Source organism: Pelobates fuscus, chromosome 5 (genome assembly GCF_036172605.1).
Source record: "Pelobates fuscus isolate aPelFus1 chromosome 5, aPelFus1.pri, whole genome shotgun sequence".
Taxonomy (NCBI): Eukaryota; Metazoa; Chordata; class Amphibia; order Anura; family Pelobatidae; genus Pelobates; species Pelobates fuscus.
This window is the reverse complement of record NC_086321.1, coordinates 28,297,515-28,316,592: the sequence shown is the minus strand read 5'-3', so window position 1 is coordinate 28,316,592 and position 19,078 is coordinate 28,297,515. Positions and strand designations below refer to the sequence as shown.

At 44.9% G+C, this 19,078-nt stretch overlaps 1 protein-coding gene across 1 annotated transcript in view; it reads left to right on the top strand.

Annotated features, from left to right (window-relative positions):
- The window catches only part of ARSK (arylsulfatase family member K), a 58,090-nt gene that overhangs the window by 22,159 nt on the left and 16,853 nt on the right, over positions 1-19,078 (top strand). Inside the window, exons 6-7 of the mRNA XM_063456750.1 lie at positions 13,660-13,884; positions 14,909-15,136. Coding sequence (XP_063312820.1) covers positions 13,660-13,884; positions 14,909-15,136 — 453 coding nt within the window. The remainder of the gene's footprint in view (positions 1-13,659; positions 13,885-14,908; positions 15,137-19,078) is intronic.

The following is a 19,078-nucleotide window of genomic DNA, read 5'->3' as shown; positions in this document are numbered from 1 at the left end:
GGAGTGAAGAGGTTACAGGGTGGAGAGGGGGGCAGGGAGTGAAGGGGTTACAGGGTGGGGAGGGGGGCAGGGAGTGAAGGGGTTACAGGGTGGGGAGGTGGGCAGGGAGTGAAGGGGTTACAGGGTGGGGAGGGGGCAAGGAGTGAAGGGTTACAGGAGGGGGAGGGGAGTGAAGGGGTTACAGATGGGGAGGGGGCAGGGAGTGAAGGGGTTACAGGGTGGGGAGGGGGCAAGGAGTGAAGGGTTACAGGGTGGGGAGGGGGAGGGGAGTGAAGGGGTTACAGATGGGGAGGGGGCAGGGAGTGAAGGGGTTACAGGGTGGGGAGGGGAAGGGGCAGGGAGTGAAGGGGTTACAGGGTGGGGAGGGGGCAGGGAGTGAATGGGGTTACAGGGTGGGGAGGGGAAGGGAGAAAATAATTTACATTAGGGGGCAGGATCTGGGGGCTGTGTCCTACCTTCATTTAATTCCCTTCCCTGGTGGTCCAGTGTCTCCCTGGTGGTCCAGTGGGGTAACTCTCCTGTCTCGGCTCCGCCGGGTGCAGAGCTGCAGACAGTGTAATAAAAGTCTCGCGAGCTCCCTGAGTGTTGCCATGGTAACGCTCTGGGAGCTCGCGAGACTTCTATCACACGGTCTGCAGCTCTGCACCCGGCGGAGCTGCAGACCGACTGGAGGGAGCCCGGCGGCATACAGGGCAAACCGCCGGGCTCCCTCCTGGTGTCAGTCTGCCTGACTGCCCGGCGGCCCTGGATGTGTGGGTCAGCGCGACCCACTGGGAATCGCCCTGCGACCCACCAGTGGGTCGCGACCCACACTTTGGGAACCGCTGATCTAGACACTAAGATATAGTTAAAAAGTACAAGCTAAATGTATTTTTGCTTGTGAATTGTGAAGGAGCACTGAATTTATAGCATCTCCCCCCAAGGCACCATTTTAGGAGTGCAAGAGCTGCGGAGGGAGTAATCTTCAAATAAGTGTCTGCAATTAACATATGGAGTGCAGAGTAGTGAAATATACGTAACATCTGCCTGTACTGCAGTTCGGAAACTGGTGCTGTCATCATCTCATATTACACAGAGAATGCGCATGCACCCTTGACCTTACACCACATTACACCTAACACAAGTAATCAGCAACGTGTACAGCAACATGGGGTCAGAGTGATTACCAGTGTATGACAGCTTGTGTCATGACAACCATACATAATGAATACAATTTAGTATATATATCATGGAAATAATCTTTCAAAAGAAAATCAAAACTTTTGTTGAACTGAGTAGATGAAAGTTGCCTTCTAGTTAGTTATTAAGTTATGATGTTGCCATGGAACCGACAATTCACCTTAAATGGTTTATATCAGATCCCTGATATGAAACAAATGAATGTGCTATTTAAAGTGGCTTTAAACTTAAATTTCAACTTAAAATCCTTTTGCTGGCCTCTCTCCCCTGAATTTTTGCTGTTGGGCATTCTCTAAATAACAAAAGATTCCTACTCATTGTCACAGCTGTTGGACACAAAACCATCCAAGTCTGGAGCCAGCTGGGTACTCCCACCTTACAACTATTTTTTTATCAAAAATTCAATTTCTATTTAAAATTGATTGATTGACCACATCAACCAACTATGAACTCCTGGCCAAACAGAATTATCATGACTAGAAGATTGTATATCCTCACGTAAAAGGTGAGAAACACTCTGGAGCAGTGGTTCCTAACCCAGTCCTCAAGTACCCCCTAACAGACCAAGATTTAGGGGTTACCCAGTTGTATCTAAGGTGTTTTTAGAAAACAAAACACTTTAGATACAACAGGGTAATCCCTAAATCCTGGTCTGTTAGGGGGTACTTGAGGACTGGGTTGAGAACCACTGCTAGAGTATACAGCATGGTTCTCGGAGATGGTGGTGGTTGTGACCCCTTATGAAAAATTCCTCATTGACCAACATAAGTTCATCAACAGGGTTGATGCTCCAGGAGGGATAATCCAAATGTTAAATGGTTAGGTAATCTCGAAAAATGGTCAGAGCTATGGCAACTGACATTTAATGTGGAGAAGTGCAAGATAATGCATCTTGGACGTATTTGATACACTACTACAACATCTGAGGAAAGGGGTTTAAGGGTAATTATTTCAGATGACTTAAAGGGAGGCAGACAATGTAATAGAGCAGCAGGAAATGCTAGCAGAATGCTTGGTTGTATAGGGAGAGGTATTAGCAGTAGAAATACAGAACACTGGTGAGACCTCACTTGGAGTATTGTATGCAGTACTGGAGACCGTATCTCCAGAAGGATGTTGATACCTTAGAGAGAGTTCAGAGAAGGGCTACTAAACTGGTTCATGGATTGCAGGATAAAACTTACCAGGAAAGGTTAAAGGAACTTAACATGTATAGCTTGGAGGAAAGACGAGACGGGGGGATATGGTAGAAACATTTAAATACATAAAGGGTATCAACACAGTAAAGGAGGAGACTATATTTAAAAGAAGAAAAACTACCACAACAAAAGGGCATAGTCTTAAATTAGAGGGGCAAAGGTTTAAAAATAATATCCGGAAGTATTACTTTACTGAGAGGGTAGTGGATGCATGGAATAGCCTTCCAGCTGAAGTGGTAGAGGTTAACACAGTAAAGGAGTTTAAGCATGCGTGGGATGGGTATAATGCTATCCTAACTATAAGATAAGGCCAGGGACTAATGAAAGTATTTAGAACATTGGGCAGACTTCGATGGGCCGAATGGTTCTTATCTGCTGTCACATTCTATGTTTCTACAAGGCCAGACGAATCCTTGATTTGAGCGAAAGGGGTGTTTGGTGCCACGGCGAGTCAGCATTTATTTTAGTTTCCATTAGCTTTTACTTTGTCCAGTCTCCCTGATTCTCCATGCTTGGATCCATAGGTTGTTTACTGAGCTCTTGCTTACCTCATTTGGAGTTGTTGACATTCCCACCCATTTCTAACCTTGTTCAATCTGCAGCACAACCGTATTCCCTCTCTTGTAACATGATATGGTGATATACACACGATACTTGGTTAGAATGACCGGGCAATGCAAAAAGGGATAGTCAAAGTACAAGCCAAGGTCAAAGGGAAACAGAGAGACAGACTAAACGTAAGACAAGCTAAAGTTCGGTAACCAATTAATCAGACAGAGTATAACACGCTTTTGGCCTAAACAAAGACCACAACAGGGCACTGAGGCAAGCAGGAGGTTAGCTTATAAACACACAGAGTGTGTCTGATTGACTAACCTCAAGATAGTGTTAACCACAACACGTGAGAGGTGTTTCTTCCCTCCCTTGTGGTCTCTGAGGTCATCACTGTGTGCCGAGTCACATGACCGGGTCCGGCACACATACAAGGATGCTGCTCTGCAGCGTGCAGCGTCAGAAACACTGTCAGTCTGGAGCATGGCGGCAGGGACAGCCGCACGCCGCGGACAGGGACCAGATTGCCCCGCCTCGGTGACGTGGTAAGCAAGGCCGCCGCGAGCGGCATGGAGGCAAGGGACCTGACTGGTTGAAGGATTAGAGATTGGGAGGTGAGAGCTCCGCCTACAAGGCCGGTCAGTCAGAGAGCCGGGAATAAAACTTCCTGGTTTTGCCTGCCATTATGTCCCTACAGACAGGGAGGGACTTGCAGCCACTACTTATGCCCTTCTCTGTGATAATTGGCGCCGTGTGCACTCACTGCCAGTCATCACATAGACAGAGGCCGTTTTTGGTCTCGCAAATCTCTTAGATTGGCAGAACTCTGCAGAAGTCCAAGCTCAGTTTGAAAGCCTAATTTTTCTAATCATAAAGGTGCAGGTGTAGTACCCTGATACTATAACCATTTCAATAAGCTGAAATTATCATAGTGCTTATATATATGGTATTTAAAGATATATAAACAGTTCTGCATCAAACAATTGAATAAAAACCCTGAAAAGTTGGAAAGAATAAAATTAATATAGTACAATAAACCATCACATAACTATATACTCGAGTATAAGCCGACCCGAATATAAGCCGAGGCCCCTAATTTTACCCCAAAAAACTGGGAAAACTTATTGACTCGAGTATAAGACTAGGGTGGGAAATGCAGCAGCTACTGGTAAATTTCTAAATAAAATTAGATCCTAAAAAAATTATATTAATTGAATATTTATTTACAGTGTGTGTGTATGAGAATGCAGTGTGTGTGTATGAGAATGCAGTGTGTGTGTGTGAGAATGCAGTGTGTGTATGAGTGCAGTGTGTGTATGATTGCAGTGTGTATATGAGTGCAGTGTGTGTATATGAATGCAGTGTGTGTGTATGAGAATGCTGTGTGTATGAGTGCAGTGTGTGTATGAGTGCAGTGTGTGTATGAGTGCAGTGTGTGTATGAGTGCAGTGTGTGTATGAGTGCAGTGTGTGTGTATGAGTGCAGTGTGTGTGTATGAATGCAGTGTGTGTGCATGAATGCAGTGTGTGTGTGTATGAGTGCAGTGTGTGTGTATGAATGCAGTGTGTGTGTATGAATGCAGTGTGTGTGCATGAATGCAGTGTGTGTGCATGAATGCAGTGTGTGTGTGCATGAATGCAGTGTCTGTGCATGAATGCAGTGTGTGTGCATGAATGCAGTGTGTGTGCATGAATGCAGTGTGTGTGCATGAGTGCAGTGTGTGCGCGTATGAGTGCAGTGTGTGTGTATGAATGCAGTGTGTGTGTATGAATGCAGTGTGTGTGTGTATGAGTGCAGTGTGTGTGTGTATGAGTGCAGTGTGTGTGTGTATGAGTGCAGTGTGTGTGTGTATGAGTGCAGTGTGTGTGTGTATGAGTGCAGTGTGTGTGTGTGTGTGTGTATGAATGCAGTGTGTGTGTATGAATGCAGTGTGTGTGCATGAATGCAGTGTGTGTGTGTGTATGAGTGCAGTGTGTGTGTATGAATGCAGTGTGTGTATGTGTGTGTGTAATGCAGAGTGTGATGCAGAGCCTTGGTGGGGGGTGGGCATTTTTATTTTTTAATTATTATTTTAATATTTTTTTTGTTTCATTACATTTTTTTATTATTATTATTTTTTTATTTTATTATTATTTTTATTTTATTATTTTTATTTTTTTATTATTATTAATATATATAAATTTTTTCGTTCCCCCTCCCTGCTTGCTAGCTGGCCAGGGAGGGGGGCTCTCCTTCCCTGGTGGTCCAGTGGATGGGCACTGTGTAGGAGGGGGCTGTGGGGGCTGCAGAGAGATGTTACTTACCTTTCCTGCAGCTCCTGTCAGCTCTCTCCTCCTCCGCCGGTCCGTTCAGCACCTCGGTCAGCTCCCAGTGTAAATCTCGCAAGAGCCGCGGCTCTCGCGAGATTTACACTGTGAGCTGACAGAAGAGCTGAACGGACCGGCGGAGATGGTGAGAGCTGACAGGAGCTGCAGGAGAGGTAAGTAACATCTCTCTGCAGCCCCCACAGCCCCTGTCTGTATTATGGCAATGCAAATTGCCATAATACAGACTATTGACTCGAGTATAAGCCGAGTTGGGGGTTTTCAGCACAAAAAATGTGCTGAAAAACTCGGCTTATACTCGAGTATATACGGTATATTTATAACAAAGAAGGAAAACTAAATAATATTCAAATAAGTATATTGCTATATATTGGTTAGTATGTGTCTGTCTTGCCGTCAGTCTGAATACACTTGTTTGGAGGTATTGTTTTTTTGGGGTTGCTCTGCTGTTGACACAGTTGATTACGGAGATACCAACCTTGGTCAGGCCAGCTTATCAAACTGGCAGCTTATCACTGTCTTCCCCAGATAGTTCTTTAAAACTAATTTAAAGCATGATCTGTTAATAACAATAATAATTATAATAATAATAATAATAATTATTATTATTATTATTATTAGCATTTATATGGCTCCAACATATTTTGCAGCGTTTTACTATTATGACTCCTCTAACTACAAGTGTCAACTGTCAAAAATAACCTACTAAGCCCTTAGTGAATACTTTTTTGAGCAATCTACTCTGATACCCCTACCATTATCCTTTGTGTCCCTATACCCCACTCCCTCTAGCATGTAAACTCACTGAGCAGGGCCCTCAATCCCTCTGTTACTGTGTCACTATACCCCATTCCCTCTAGCATGTAAGCTCACTGAGCAGGGCCCTCAATCCCCCTGTTACTGTGTCACTATACCCCACTCCCTCTAGCATGTAAACTCACTGAGCAGGGCCCTCAATCCCTCTGTTACTGTGTCACTATACCCCACTCCCTCTTCCATGTAAACTCACTGAGCAGGGCCCTCAATCCCTCTGTTACTGTGTCACTATACCCCACTCCCTCTAACATGTAAGCTCACTGAGCAGGGCCCTCAATCCCTCTGTTCCTGTGTCACTATACCCCACTCCCTCTTCCATGTAAGCTCACTGAGCAGGGCCCTCAATCCCTCTGTTACTGTGTCACTATACCCCATTCCCTCTAGCATGTAAGCTCACTGAGCAGGGCCCTCAATCCCTCTGTTACTGTGTCACTATACCCCATTCCCTCTAGCATGTAAGCTCACTGAGCAGGGCCCTCAATCCCCCTGTTACTGTGTCACTATACCCCACTCCCTCTAGCATGTAAACTCACTGAGCAGGGCCCTCAATCTCTCTGTTACTGTGTCACTATACCCCACTCCCTCTAGCATGTAAGCTCACTGAGCAGGGCCCTCAATCCCTCTGTTCCTGTGTCACTATACCCCACTCCCTCTTCCATGTAAGCTCACTGAGCAGGGTCCTCAATCCCTCTGTTCCTGTGCGTCAAACTTGTCTGGTTACAAATCCGTGTCTGTTAGTACACCCATTGTACAGCGCTACGGAACTTGTTGGCGCTTTATAAATAAAAAAATAATACTAATAGAAGGGGGATATTTGACTTACAGAATATTAACAGAGAGGTGAAGAAGGCCCTGCTCAAATGAGTTTACAATCTATGAATAATGCTGAATCATAAATAGGGAACTTTTTCTTTGTTTGTTTAAATATTCTTCAAATATGTGTAGCATTTGAATTTTTTTGAGGGAGAGAGACTGTAGCTAGTGACGCAGATTGTATTTGTCCAGTGACGCAGATGTAAACTAACAGATGAAATGTGTTTCTTGCAATAACCTTTTGTTGGACAAATATGCATACATACTCATAAAAAAAATACAATAAAAATAAATAAATCACTGTTTAGTAGATATACACCCATATATATGCTTTTAATTATGCATTTTTTTCCATTGGGGTTTATCTAAAAGCAGCTTGCAAAAGCTGTAGATCTCTTGCCTGCAGCTTTTGCAAGCCCTCCCCTTCTAACCCTACCCAGACTCCCTGTGGCTGCCCAATCACAGACTTCCCAATGCAGCTCAATGAGAAGTCATTGCAAGGCAGGTGCTCTGGGCAATTGCTGCCTCTTGATTTTAGCTCCTCTGAACTGAACAAATCAGGAAGCAACCAGGACAGTTTGTCTGACTGACACTCAGGGGGGCATACCAAGATTAATTTATAAAAGTGCCAATTTCTATTGAAATCGGCACTTTTTGTAATGTGAAAATAAGAACTCTCTCTTCAGGCAAGCTAAAGTGTTTTCCGAGATCGGAGTATCCCTTCAACACATTTTTACAGGTAATTTTTTTAGTGAACGGTTAGATAAGTCAGAGAGAAAGGTATTTTAATATTTAATTTGTGTGCCATGGGCTGTATTGCCTGCTGAGATTTGCAGTAAAGGAACAATCACAAGCATAGAGCTAGCTTGTTACCCAACTAACACTTTTTTAAGTCTCTATTTTCCATTTTTTCTTTCTTTTATGCAAATTTTGTCAAATGATGATGTTCGTTTTTTTTTTTGCACTTTTATAATGGCTCCATGGGACTCCAAGGAGATCCACAAATAAATAAATTAAATGCATTAATTTTCCATCTTACAGAAACATTAGAGGTAATTAGGAAGGTAGGTAAGAAACTACTCCGAAATAAAATAACGAGCATCTCTCTCTATAGCGTTGTTGGCGACTCTGTAGGTTTTCGGCATACCTCTAATTTTGTTGTCCGTGGCAACATCATTCCTGGGCATTTAAAATTGCTCTGCATGGGAACATTAAGTAGTAGCTCCTCATTCCCTGTTATTACTTAGATACACATAAATAATTATATGCAGTATTATGTAGTTATATGAAGAAAATATGTCAAGTATACACACACACACATATATAACAAATAAACAATGCATCATTTCCTGTTGTAGCACAGAGTTAAAAAACATGTTTTATGTGTACGATAAGACAAAATGTCAAGTGTTTTCTTATGTAGTGAGTTTCTTGTGTTGTGAGTTCACCGTTAAGAAGTAAGATCCAATTTAGATCTTGTGGAGCATTCACCGATATATAGTCTAACAGTTAATGCACCAACTACATGGCCCATTCAGATCTCAGGGACACAGGTTCTCTTATCGGAAAGGGTTTACACCTCCATTACTGGTATACCGATTGTGACGGACCGCCTTGCACCTCGACTGGGTGCCTCCGTCAGTCGATGCTCCTAGTGCTCACTGAGGGCTTCAAGCACTCCACCAGACACCATCAGCACTGTAGTCCCCACGTCCAGCGTTACAGCTTGGCTGGGAACTCGCCGTTCTCCACCCACCCTAGACCCAAGATCAGGATCCAGCTTCCAGTGGGTGAACCTCTCCTACTCCAGAGAGCGTAGCATGAACAGCTCTTAAAAGAGCTACTGATTATAATCCCAGGGGAGTAAAGTGATATAGCAATCCCAAGGGTAGATACAGCCGTTTCCCCCACACATGAGATGAGACTCTATGTTGAGGGTAAGCAGGAATTCCATTTTATGGTGCCACACTGGTCTTTTATGCAAGTCCCCAAGCAAGGTGTACGCCCACATGGACCTTGTTGGGGACAGGGACACAAAGCTTACAAACCACTCAGAACAGTAATTAAATGTACGACACTCACATAACAAACATACAATCCCTCCCCTCTGCCTGTGAGATAATTGAGTCAGTAACCGTACTAATTCTAATCCAATTATCTCCAAGCACAGGAAAAACATACTTTTTTAAAATACCCCCAAAATACCCTAAAAATACACCCCTGATAGCCCTGATCTGGGTGACCAACATATCCAAAAATCACCCAGATCAGTTCAGGGGTTATTTTTGACCAACCGTGCACATGGTCCTATGCCCAAAACAGTTCCAAGGAATCAGGGCTAACGGTAGGTCTCTCTGTCTGGAGTACAAAAGGACATAACTCACATGAACAGAGCCTGTTTGTATTTTGGCCAGGTCCATTGCAGGGGCCATAGTCACAGGGTAGGAGCAAACAGGCCCCTCCAAAAACCAGTGGCAAGGTTACTTTCGCCACATATCTCCCTCCCTAAGGGGAGACTAACCCAGCTCTCCGGCTGTTAGTTGGTGTTACTTGGTGGGCAGAGACCCGGGCAGAGACCAGCGGTGCTCTGCCCCGCAGCCAGCGTTACAGCTGGGTAATTGAGAGGGACGCCAGTTCCAAGATTAAGGAGGCAGAGGTCAACTGTGCTCTGCCCTGGTGCCAATGCTTCTGTTGGGATGATGGGTACATAGCCCTGCCCTGTAACAAGAGGGCATGTAGGGCAGGGGCCAGCAGCACTCTGCCCTGATGCCAGCCTTTCTGCTGGAAGGGGGTTAGTGGGAATGGCAGTCCCATCCACTCACCCCAGGGCCCTGCTGGGAATTGGCTGGGAAGGGGAGAAAGTGCTTACCTCCTCCTCCTGGTACCTCTGCGGGTTTAGTTGGGGATCTGGACCGGCTGTCCAGCATCTGTGTAGATCCGGCACAGAGACCACGGTCCCATCTGTACTATTGGGGTCAGGGGTGTTGTCCCCCTGTAGTTAGGGAGAAATACCAGCTGTCGCCTCTCCCTGAAACATACACTGCTGCTGGGGAGAGAGACCAGTTGTCTCCTCTTTCTGGAGGATGCACTGCCGCTGGGGAGAGAGACTGGTTGTCTCCTCTCCCTGTAAGATGCACTGCCACTGGGGAGAGAGACTGGTTGCCTCCTCTCCCTGTAGGATGCACTGCCGCTGGGGACAGAGACCGGTTGACTCCTCTCCCTATAAGATGCACTGCCACTGGGGAGAGAGAACGATTGCCTCCTCTCCCTGTGAGATGCACTGCCGCTGGGGAGAGAGACCGGTTGTCTCCTTTCCCTGTAGGATGCACTACCGCTGGGGAGAGAGACTGGTTGTCTCCTCTCCCTGTGAGATGCAATGCCGCTGGGGAGAGAGACTGGTTTTCTCCTCTCCCGGTAGGATGCACTGCCTCCTCTCCCTGTAACTCTAGCTGCCGCTGGGGATCTGGGTTGGCTGCCTAGCATCCCTGTAGGGCCGGTAGAGAGACCTCGGTCCCATCTCCACCTGCCATTTGAGGTTCCTCCCAGTGCCAGTCTATGAGGTCCCCCAGGACTTGGGAATAAGGACCACCTGCCTCCTCTCCCGGTAGCTCCGGCTGCAGCTGGGGATCTGGGCTGGCTGCCCAGCATCCCTGTGGGGCCGGTGGAGAGACTTCGGTCCCATCTCCACCTGTCATTTGAGGTTCCTCCCAGTGCCAGTCTATGAGGTTCCCTACTTTGGGTACTGTAACGGAACCTTCCGTTAATGGATGCTTCCTAGCCTGCGCCGAGGACCACAAGCACCGCACTGGACAGCACAACCACCACAGACTCCACAACCACCGTAGCTTAACTGGAGCCTCGCCATCTTCCGTCCACCCTGGATCAGCTTCTGTCCTTCAGGACCGTGTGGGGGAGACCTCTCCTTCTTTTATGCAGGTTTTCCCTACATAGGACCACCCACAGGGTTTTACAGAACAACCAATAACACATGTACATTACAGAAAACACTCCCAGCAATTATACACAAAATCCTCCCCTCTGCCTGTGATATAATTATGGTACACAATAGGTTAACATAATTATCACAAGCAGGAAAAATACAGTTTGTATACAGGTGCTGTAACTTTAAAACCACCAATCCAATCTTCATAAACCCCGTATTATTAATCAGCATACTTGAAATGTGAACATACTCAAAAATCATGCAAATCCTTCCATTAGTTCAAAAATTAGTCGGAAGTCCTTTGTGACCGACCGCAGGCACATTTTCGTAGATTTGGGCTGTGCGGTCAATTTTACACTGAAAAAATGAATTTGAATCTTCGAACAGGACTTAGTCTCTGTGGCTGAAAACTCAATGCAGGAGAAGGTAAGGGTCAGCGGTGTTCGTTGAAATGTGTAGCCGATTTCAGTTCCATGGATTTGGCTACACATACCGCTGACCTCGTTCAAATGAACAAAGATGGCCGCCGCCACGTGTTCGTTTGTTGAATGGCGGCTACTTCGGCACTTCGGCTGCATCCAAAGTACCAATTTAAAGCTGCAATACTGCTCCAATACAATTTAAAGGGGCAGCAAGAGTATTTTAAAATCCAATCTGCTAAGACAGTCTTTAACAGGCAATATCTTCCAGGGGCCATAGTCTTAAAGAGGCATTGTTCTCCAAAGTCACAATGTGCCCACCGACGGTTCTTAAAGAGCCATACACAGCATAAAAAAATACAATATGCCCAAATGCTGATTTAAGAGGGTACAATCTCCCCGGGGCCATAGTCGCAGGGGAGGAGGCAGGCAAGCAGGCCTCTCCAGGACAAAGTGACGAAGTGCACTTCATCACTTACCTCCGGCTGCCTCTGGGGAGAGAGGCTAACCTCCTTTTGTTGGAGACTTATTTTCCTCGCTTTAGCCAGCAGGAACTCTTGGTCCCTCTTCGCTTGTCTTTCAACGGTTACCTGCGTTGCCCTCACTATGATCAACACATTACTGGTGTCTCCAGGATGCTTCTCCTCGTACTAGGATGCCATCCCGCCGCTGCCACCAAATGTGATGGACCGCCTGGAACTCCGATCGAGTGCCTTCGCCAATCAATGCTCCTAGTGCTCACCGAGGAATTCCAGCACTCCACCAGACACCATAAACACTGCAGAACCCACTTCTAGCGATGCAGCTGCGCCGGGACCGGGATCCAGCTTTCAGTGGGCAGACCTCTCCTACTCCCAGAGAGTGTAGCAGGAACAGCTCTTATAAGAGCTAGTAATTATAATTCCTGGGGAGTATAGTGATATAGCAATCCCCAGGAGAGATACAGCTGTTTCCCCCACACATGAGATGAGACTCTATGTTGAAGGTAAGCAGGAACAGAATTTTAATGGAGGCCTTTTATGCAAGTTTTCCAACAAGGGTGAGACCCAGGTGGACCTTGTTGGGTACAGGGACACGAAGTGAATAAACCAATAAAAACAGAGTCATACAGTGAGACACTCCCATACACAAACAATAGAATCCCTCCTCTGTGCTTGGGAGATAATTGAATCAGGAACTGTACTAATCTAACCTAATTATCCCCAAGCACGGAAAAATATACAATTTTATGAAACCCCAAAAAGTACCTTAAAACACATGAAACCAGATCACCCAGATCGGTTCAGGGTTCAGGAATTTCCTGGAAGTCAAGTTCGGTAGTCTTTTACAGGTTTCCCTGTAGGGCCCATAGTCTGAGGGCATGAGGCTGGCAAGCAGGCCCCTCCAAGTACAAGTGGCGAGGTTACTTTCGCCACACCGATAATTACCATTCAATAGGTTCATAGTAACACTTGTGTAACATCTTGTAACTGTGTAACATCTTTTTGGGTACCACTGGAGAGAAAATATTATTTAGAGAAAATGTTAGTTATTATCATTATCTTGTATTAATGTTAGCTGATGAATGCTTTCCCCAGGTGTAACTTCCCTGTGAGGAAGGATAACAGTACTTGTTGTAAATGTCAGCTCTTCCAAACATATACAACTTTGTACCTGTTGTGTGGATCTCACAACTCAATGCTTCTGATAGACTGTAACAATTGAGCACTTGCTAATAAATGTAGTTTAAAAATATCTCACAGCCCTTTTTCTGTAATGTGTAATTATATAGGATATAGTGGGCCCTCATACTTTTCTTTTCTGTTGAGATGCAGGATGACCATGTACTCAGCAGGGGTATGACATTTCAGAGTCAGGTTATGAAAAGAGAATTCAAAGTAAACTTAAATTAAAAATTGAAGTGGTCTGGGTACCAACTCCCATCAAGTATTATACTGCCTGTCACATAAGCAGAGCAGGAGTAACCATAAGGCAACCAAAGACAGATGCCCATGGCCCAGAGGTGCGACACGGGCCCCATTTACCATCCCAATGGGAAGAATGAAGAGTGGGGGCCAAAACTAGTGCCTTGAGGGATCTTAATCCTTCTCTGTACGTAAGTGATGTCTCTACACAATGTACCTCCCACACTTGATGACAGAAAATCATCATCTGAACTCAAATTATGTTTCACTTTCTTTGCTGTCAAAGACTTAGCTCTTCCAGCCCCCAACAAGTTCATTTCCAATCTCTCTGTATCCTCCAATTAATCCCCACTGTCCTACAGTTGAATTTGTAGATTATTTTCCTCTACCACCTTTGCATCACTGTTATGGTTACCTCAATATATCTCTTCCTTTCCCTTGTTTCCAAATAATTTGTAACGTCTGCTCTTTCTATCAGAGATTTGACTAGTTTGACTCTTTACGTTACAGGTGAGATCATAGCCGCGCTCAGCGACACTGGACTTCTGAACACAACATATGTGTTGTTCACGTCCGATCATGGCGAACTTGCGATGGAACACCGTCAGTTTTATAAAATGAGCATGTACGAAGGAAGCGCTCACATTCCCCTTATAATCATGGGACCCGGGATAAAGTCCCATCGACAAATATCAACTATAGTTTCTCTTGTAGATATCTACCCCACTATGCTTGGTAAGTAGAAATAATAGAGGAGGAAACAAAATAACAAAACACACACACAGATACACACACACAAAAATACCCTTCTCCTTGGCAATTTGTGTCTGGTTCAGAATAAACACACACAGGGTTATTTGCTAAAGTGAATTCAATGTGAGTATTTCTTATATGTTGGTATAATCCCAGGGGTTAAACATGGACCCTTGAACTATGAATTCGATTGGCCCCTATAAAATATCCTTATGTGAAGAATGAAGGGGACCCTTAACCGGTATCCCACCTAGAGCCCTGTAAGATCTTAATCCTTCTTTGATCCACAGCGCTTACTAAATAGTATAAAACAAGTTTTAGCAATAATACGCCTAATTAAATATGGTGTGTCTGACGGTATCACTATGTTCCACAGCAATAATACACATAGTAATAAATGGTGTGTTTGAGTGTATCACTATGTTCCACAGCAATCATACACATAGTAATATATGGTGTGTTTGAGTGTATCACTATGTTCTACAGCAATAATACACATAGTAATATATGGTGTGTCTGACTGTATCACTATGTTCCACAGCAATAATACACATAGTAATATATGGTGTGTTTGAGTGTATCACTATGTTCTACAGCAATAATACACATAGTAATATATGGTGTGTCTGACTGTATCACTATGTTCTACAGCAATAATACACATAGTAATATATGGTGTGTCTGACTGTATCACTATGTTCCACAGCAATAATACACATAGTAATATATGGTGTGTCTGACTGTATCACTATGTTCCACAGCAATAATACACATATTAATATATGGTGTGTCTGACTGTATCACTATGTTCCACAGCAATAATACACATAGTAATATATGGTGTGTCTGACTGTATCACTATGTTCCACAGCAATAATACACATAGTAATATATGGTGTATATCACAGTTTTCCACAGCAATCAAAAAGTAAAGAGTTTTTGTTTTTTTTTTGTTTCCTATTCATGTTAAAAAAATAATAATTAACAACATCACTTTTTTCTATAGAAATTGCTGGAGTTCATATTCATGAAAAAAGGAGTGGCTATTCTCTAATGCCACTATTGTCTGCCCAGTCAGCGAAAGATATCTTTTCCAATAATTATTTGCACCCTAACTGGGCACTGAGTGAATTTCACGGCTGCAATGCCAACGCTTCAATCTACATGCTTCAGGCTGGCCGATGGAAGTACATCACCTTCTCAGATGGTGCTTCATTCCCTCCCCAGCTGTTCGGTAGGTTTATAGTCCCTCAGTTTAGAGATTTTAAGGTTGACACTCTTAGAAGACCTTGGCACCCTTCCACTAGCTAAAAATCATGGGGAATGTGCAAACACGGGATGGTAACTGTTATTTAATGAGTAATACATAGAAAGACATCTAGAGGGAATTCCTCCAGGAGCATTGCTAGGTTCCAAAAACACCTGAGGCTTGAACCCAAAGAGTAACACAATGACTTCTACAGAAACAGAGAGGTGAGGACGTGTTTTGGTGTATTCCTGCCTTTCTATGTTATATCACCTGCTCTCTAACTATAAACAACGGGGTGCCTTTTCTTTCCAGGATCTCAATGAAAGCATAGTCAAAAACAAGTTTGTGTTACACAGCCAGGTATTAAACGCGATCATCCATGCTACTAAATAGAGGGGTGTGCAGTGAAGTTCTGTTTCCCAGCACCCCCTCATAGCAGCTTCCTGATATAAAATGAATAATAATATAAATACAAACAAATGCCCACTCCTGGAACTTTGTGATCTGGGGCTAAATAGCCTCAGACCCCAAAGCTTCTCCCTTCCAGAAATGCCTATACTTTTAACGACAGTTTATGTATAGTAGTTTTGTTTTTTTGTTCTGTAATAGTGGATTATTTTGACAGGGACCTAATTTATGTCCTTGACATTAGCTTAGCGACCCATTCTTCAACCATAAAATTAGTTCATTCACATATTGTTCCATAATGAAATTCATCATTGGTGAAATCATGGAGGGGGGTTTGTCAACACAACTATAGGTGTTGTTTTGGGGAAATGTGCTCAATAAGGAGCAATCGTCATGAAAACCAGGTGGAATGTCTCTCAACATTTAGTATTTTGGGTGTCTGCCTTTTGTGGACAATTATTTTATATCTTCATTTAACCCCTTAAGGACCAAACTTCTGGAATAAAATGGAATCATGACGTGTCACACACGTCATGTGTCCTTAAGGGGTTAAAGGAGCACTGTAACATTAAGAATATAAATCTGTATCCCTCTCCCAAGTTTTTAAATAGCCCCCCACCCGGGGAAAAAAGAAGATTTACTTACCTTAATCCAGTGCCGAGGCTCCCTCAGCACTGTTGACCACTTCTTTTCGGCCAATGTCACTGAAGAGATCAGGACTCCTCCATTAGGGTTCGATCCAATGCTTGTCATATAGGAACATTGAGGACCTAATGCACATATTCAAACTGTCCCTTCGGAATCAAATCTTTCCCATGGGGCTTCCACGTCACGTGATCGAATTTTACTCGGTCTGTGCCATGGAAGCGCTTCTAGGGTTGTCTGTTTGACAGCCACTAGAGGAGGAGTTAACCCTGAAATTTAAAAAATTTAAAAATTTCAGTTTCTGGAAAACTACACTGTTTTACATTACAGGGTTAAGGGAACATGGGCATTGTCCGCAGACCACATAATTGAGATGAACTGGTCTGGGTGACTCTTGTTTTCCTGTAATAGTATCTGTCTACGTATTTGTGCTAGACTAAATATGTTTTCTATATCTTTAAACAATTATGCCAACCTAGCAACCATAATTTGACTTTAATGTGAAATATATATATATATATATATATATATATATATTATGAACCAGACATTATTGTCATGGAGCATAACTTGGTCTGATTGCTCATAAATCTCAGTTTATTATATGTGCTATTTTATGATAAAAAGTCATGAGTTTTTAAAAAGACAGGGAAGCAAGAATTGTACTTAATAGGGATGTGCATGGGGAAATTTTTGGTTTGGTTTGGCATTCCGAAATTCGGGACTTCAGAAATTCGGAACTTCGGTTTGGTTCGGCACTTCGGAACTCTGACACTTCGGCAACTTCGGAACTTCGGCATTTCGGAATTTCGGGACTTCAGCACTTCGGGACTTCTCTTGCAGCCACTTAGTAGATAACTCCCTAATTCCCACGGTATTAGGGAGTTATCTACCAAAAGGCTGAAAGACCTAAATTGGTCTTTCAGCCAAATTTACTAATACTAAGTAAAAATTACTTAATTAAAAAAAAAGTATTAGTAAATTTTGCCCCTACTCGCTATACCGCATGTTTATTAAACAGTGAGCAGCCTGAGAGCAGGGCCCCCTCCCAAGCCCCCACCCTGCCGCACGAGTGGTGGCTTTTAAACTAAAGGGGGGAACTATTGCCCCCCCCCCCCGGCCTCCACCCCTGAGCGGTGGGTGGGGGCCCTAAATCAGAAAAATGGGAAAGGGATCTATTGTCCTCCCCCCCGGCCCCTACCCCTGAGCGGTGGGTGGGGGCCCTAAATCAGAAAAATGGGGAGGGGATCTATTGACCTCCCCCTGGCCCCCACCCCTGAGCAGTGGGTGGGGGCCCTAAATTAGAATAAGGTGGGGGGACCTATTGTCCTCCCCCATGGCCCCCACCACTGGGCAGTGGGTGGGGGCCCTAAATTAGAATAAGGTAGGGGAACTATTGTCATTCCCCCCGGCCCCCACCCCTGAGCGGCGGTTGGGGGCCCTAAATACCAATAAGGGGGGGACACCTGTTGTCCTCCCCCATGGCCCCCACCCCTGGAGTCCCCACTCAGGGTTGGGGGCCGGGGGGGAGGACAATAGGTCCCCCCCCCAGTGGCGTACACACACTCCATGGGGCCCCGGTGCAAAACTGATCCGTGGGCCCCCCCCTACCGTGAACCTCTCCCCACGTACTGTGGCCCCCCGACACATAAATACAGACACAAACACATACACACACCTCCGACAGACACATACATACATACACACATGCAGACACATACATACAGAGACACAGACATACACACATACACAGACACAGACATACATACACACATACACAGACACAGACATACATACACACATACAGAGACACAGACATACACACATACAGAGACACACACATACACAGACACAGACATACACACATACAGAGACACAGACATACACACATACAGAGACATAGACATACATACACACATACACACACAGACACAGGCATACATACACACATACACAGACACAGACATACATACACACATACAGAGACACAGACATACACACATACAGAGACACAGACATACATACACACATACACAGATATACATACACACATACAGAGACACAGACATACATACACACATACAGAGACACAGACATACACACATACAGAGACACAGACATACATACACACATACACAGACATACATACACACATACAGAGACACAGACATACACACATACAGAGACACAGACATACATGCACACATACACAGACATACATACACACATACAGAGACACAGACATACATACACACATACACAGGCACAGACATACATACATACATATATACAGAGACACAAATAAACAAAATGTTTCCTACCATGTGTGGGTCCAGTGGTGGCTCAGCCTGATGGGAGTCAGAGTTCCCACTCTGACTCCCTCCTCCTTTCTGTTTCCTCCTGCGCGGGCTCTCAGTATGCTGGGAGGAGTGACGTGCGGTCACTACCTCCCAGCCGTGATGATGTCCTCACAGGGGGCCCGGTTGAGCACTTAAAGCGCTCAGCGCAGACCGGGCCCCCTTAAAATCCATGTCCATCGGGTGTCCCTGACAGCATGGGCCACCCGATGGACCCCTTGACATGCGGCCCCGGCGGTTTGCCGCACGGGCCGGGACAGCAAAGTGTGGCAGCTGCTACCCGGTCGCAGGGGGCCCCCTGGAGTGCCGGGCCTGGTCGCAGCTGCGACCCCTGCGACCGCGGTACGTACGCCACTGCCCCCCCCCCATTATTTTACTTCAGGGCCCCCATCCACCGTTCATGAGTGGGGGCCGGTGTGCGGACAATAGATCCCCCCCATTATTTTACTTTAGGGCCCCCAACTGCCGCTCAGGGGTGGGGGCCAGGGGGAGGACAATAGATCCCCCCCTTATTCTT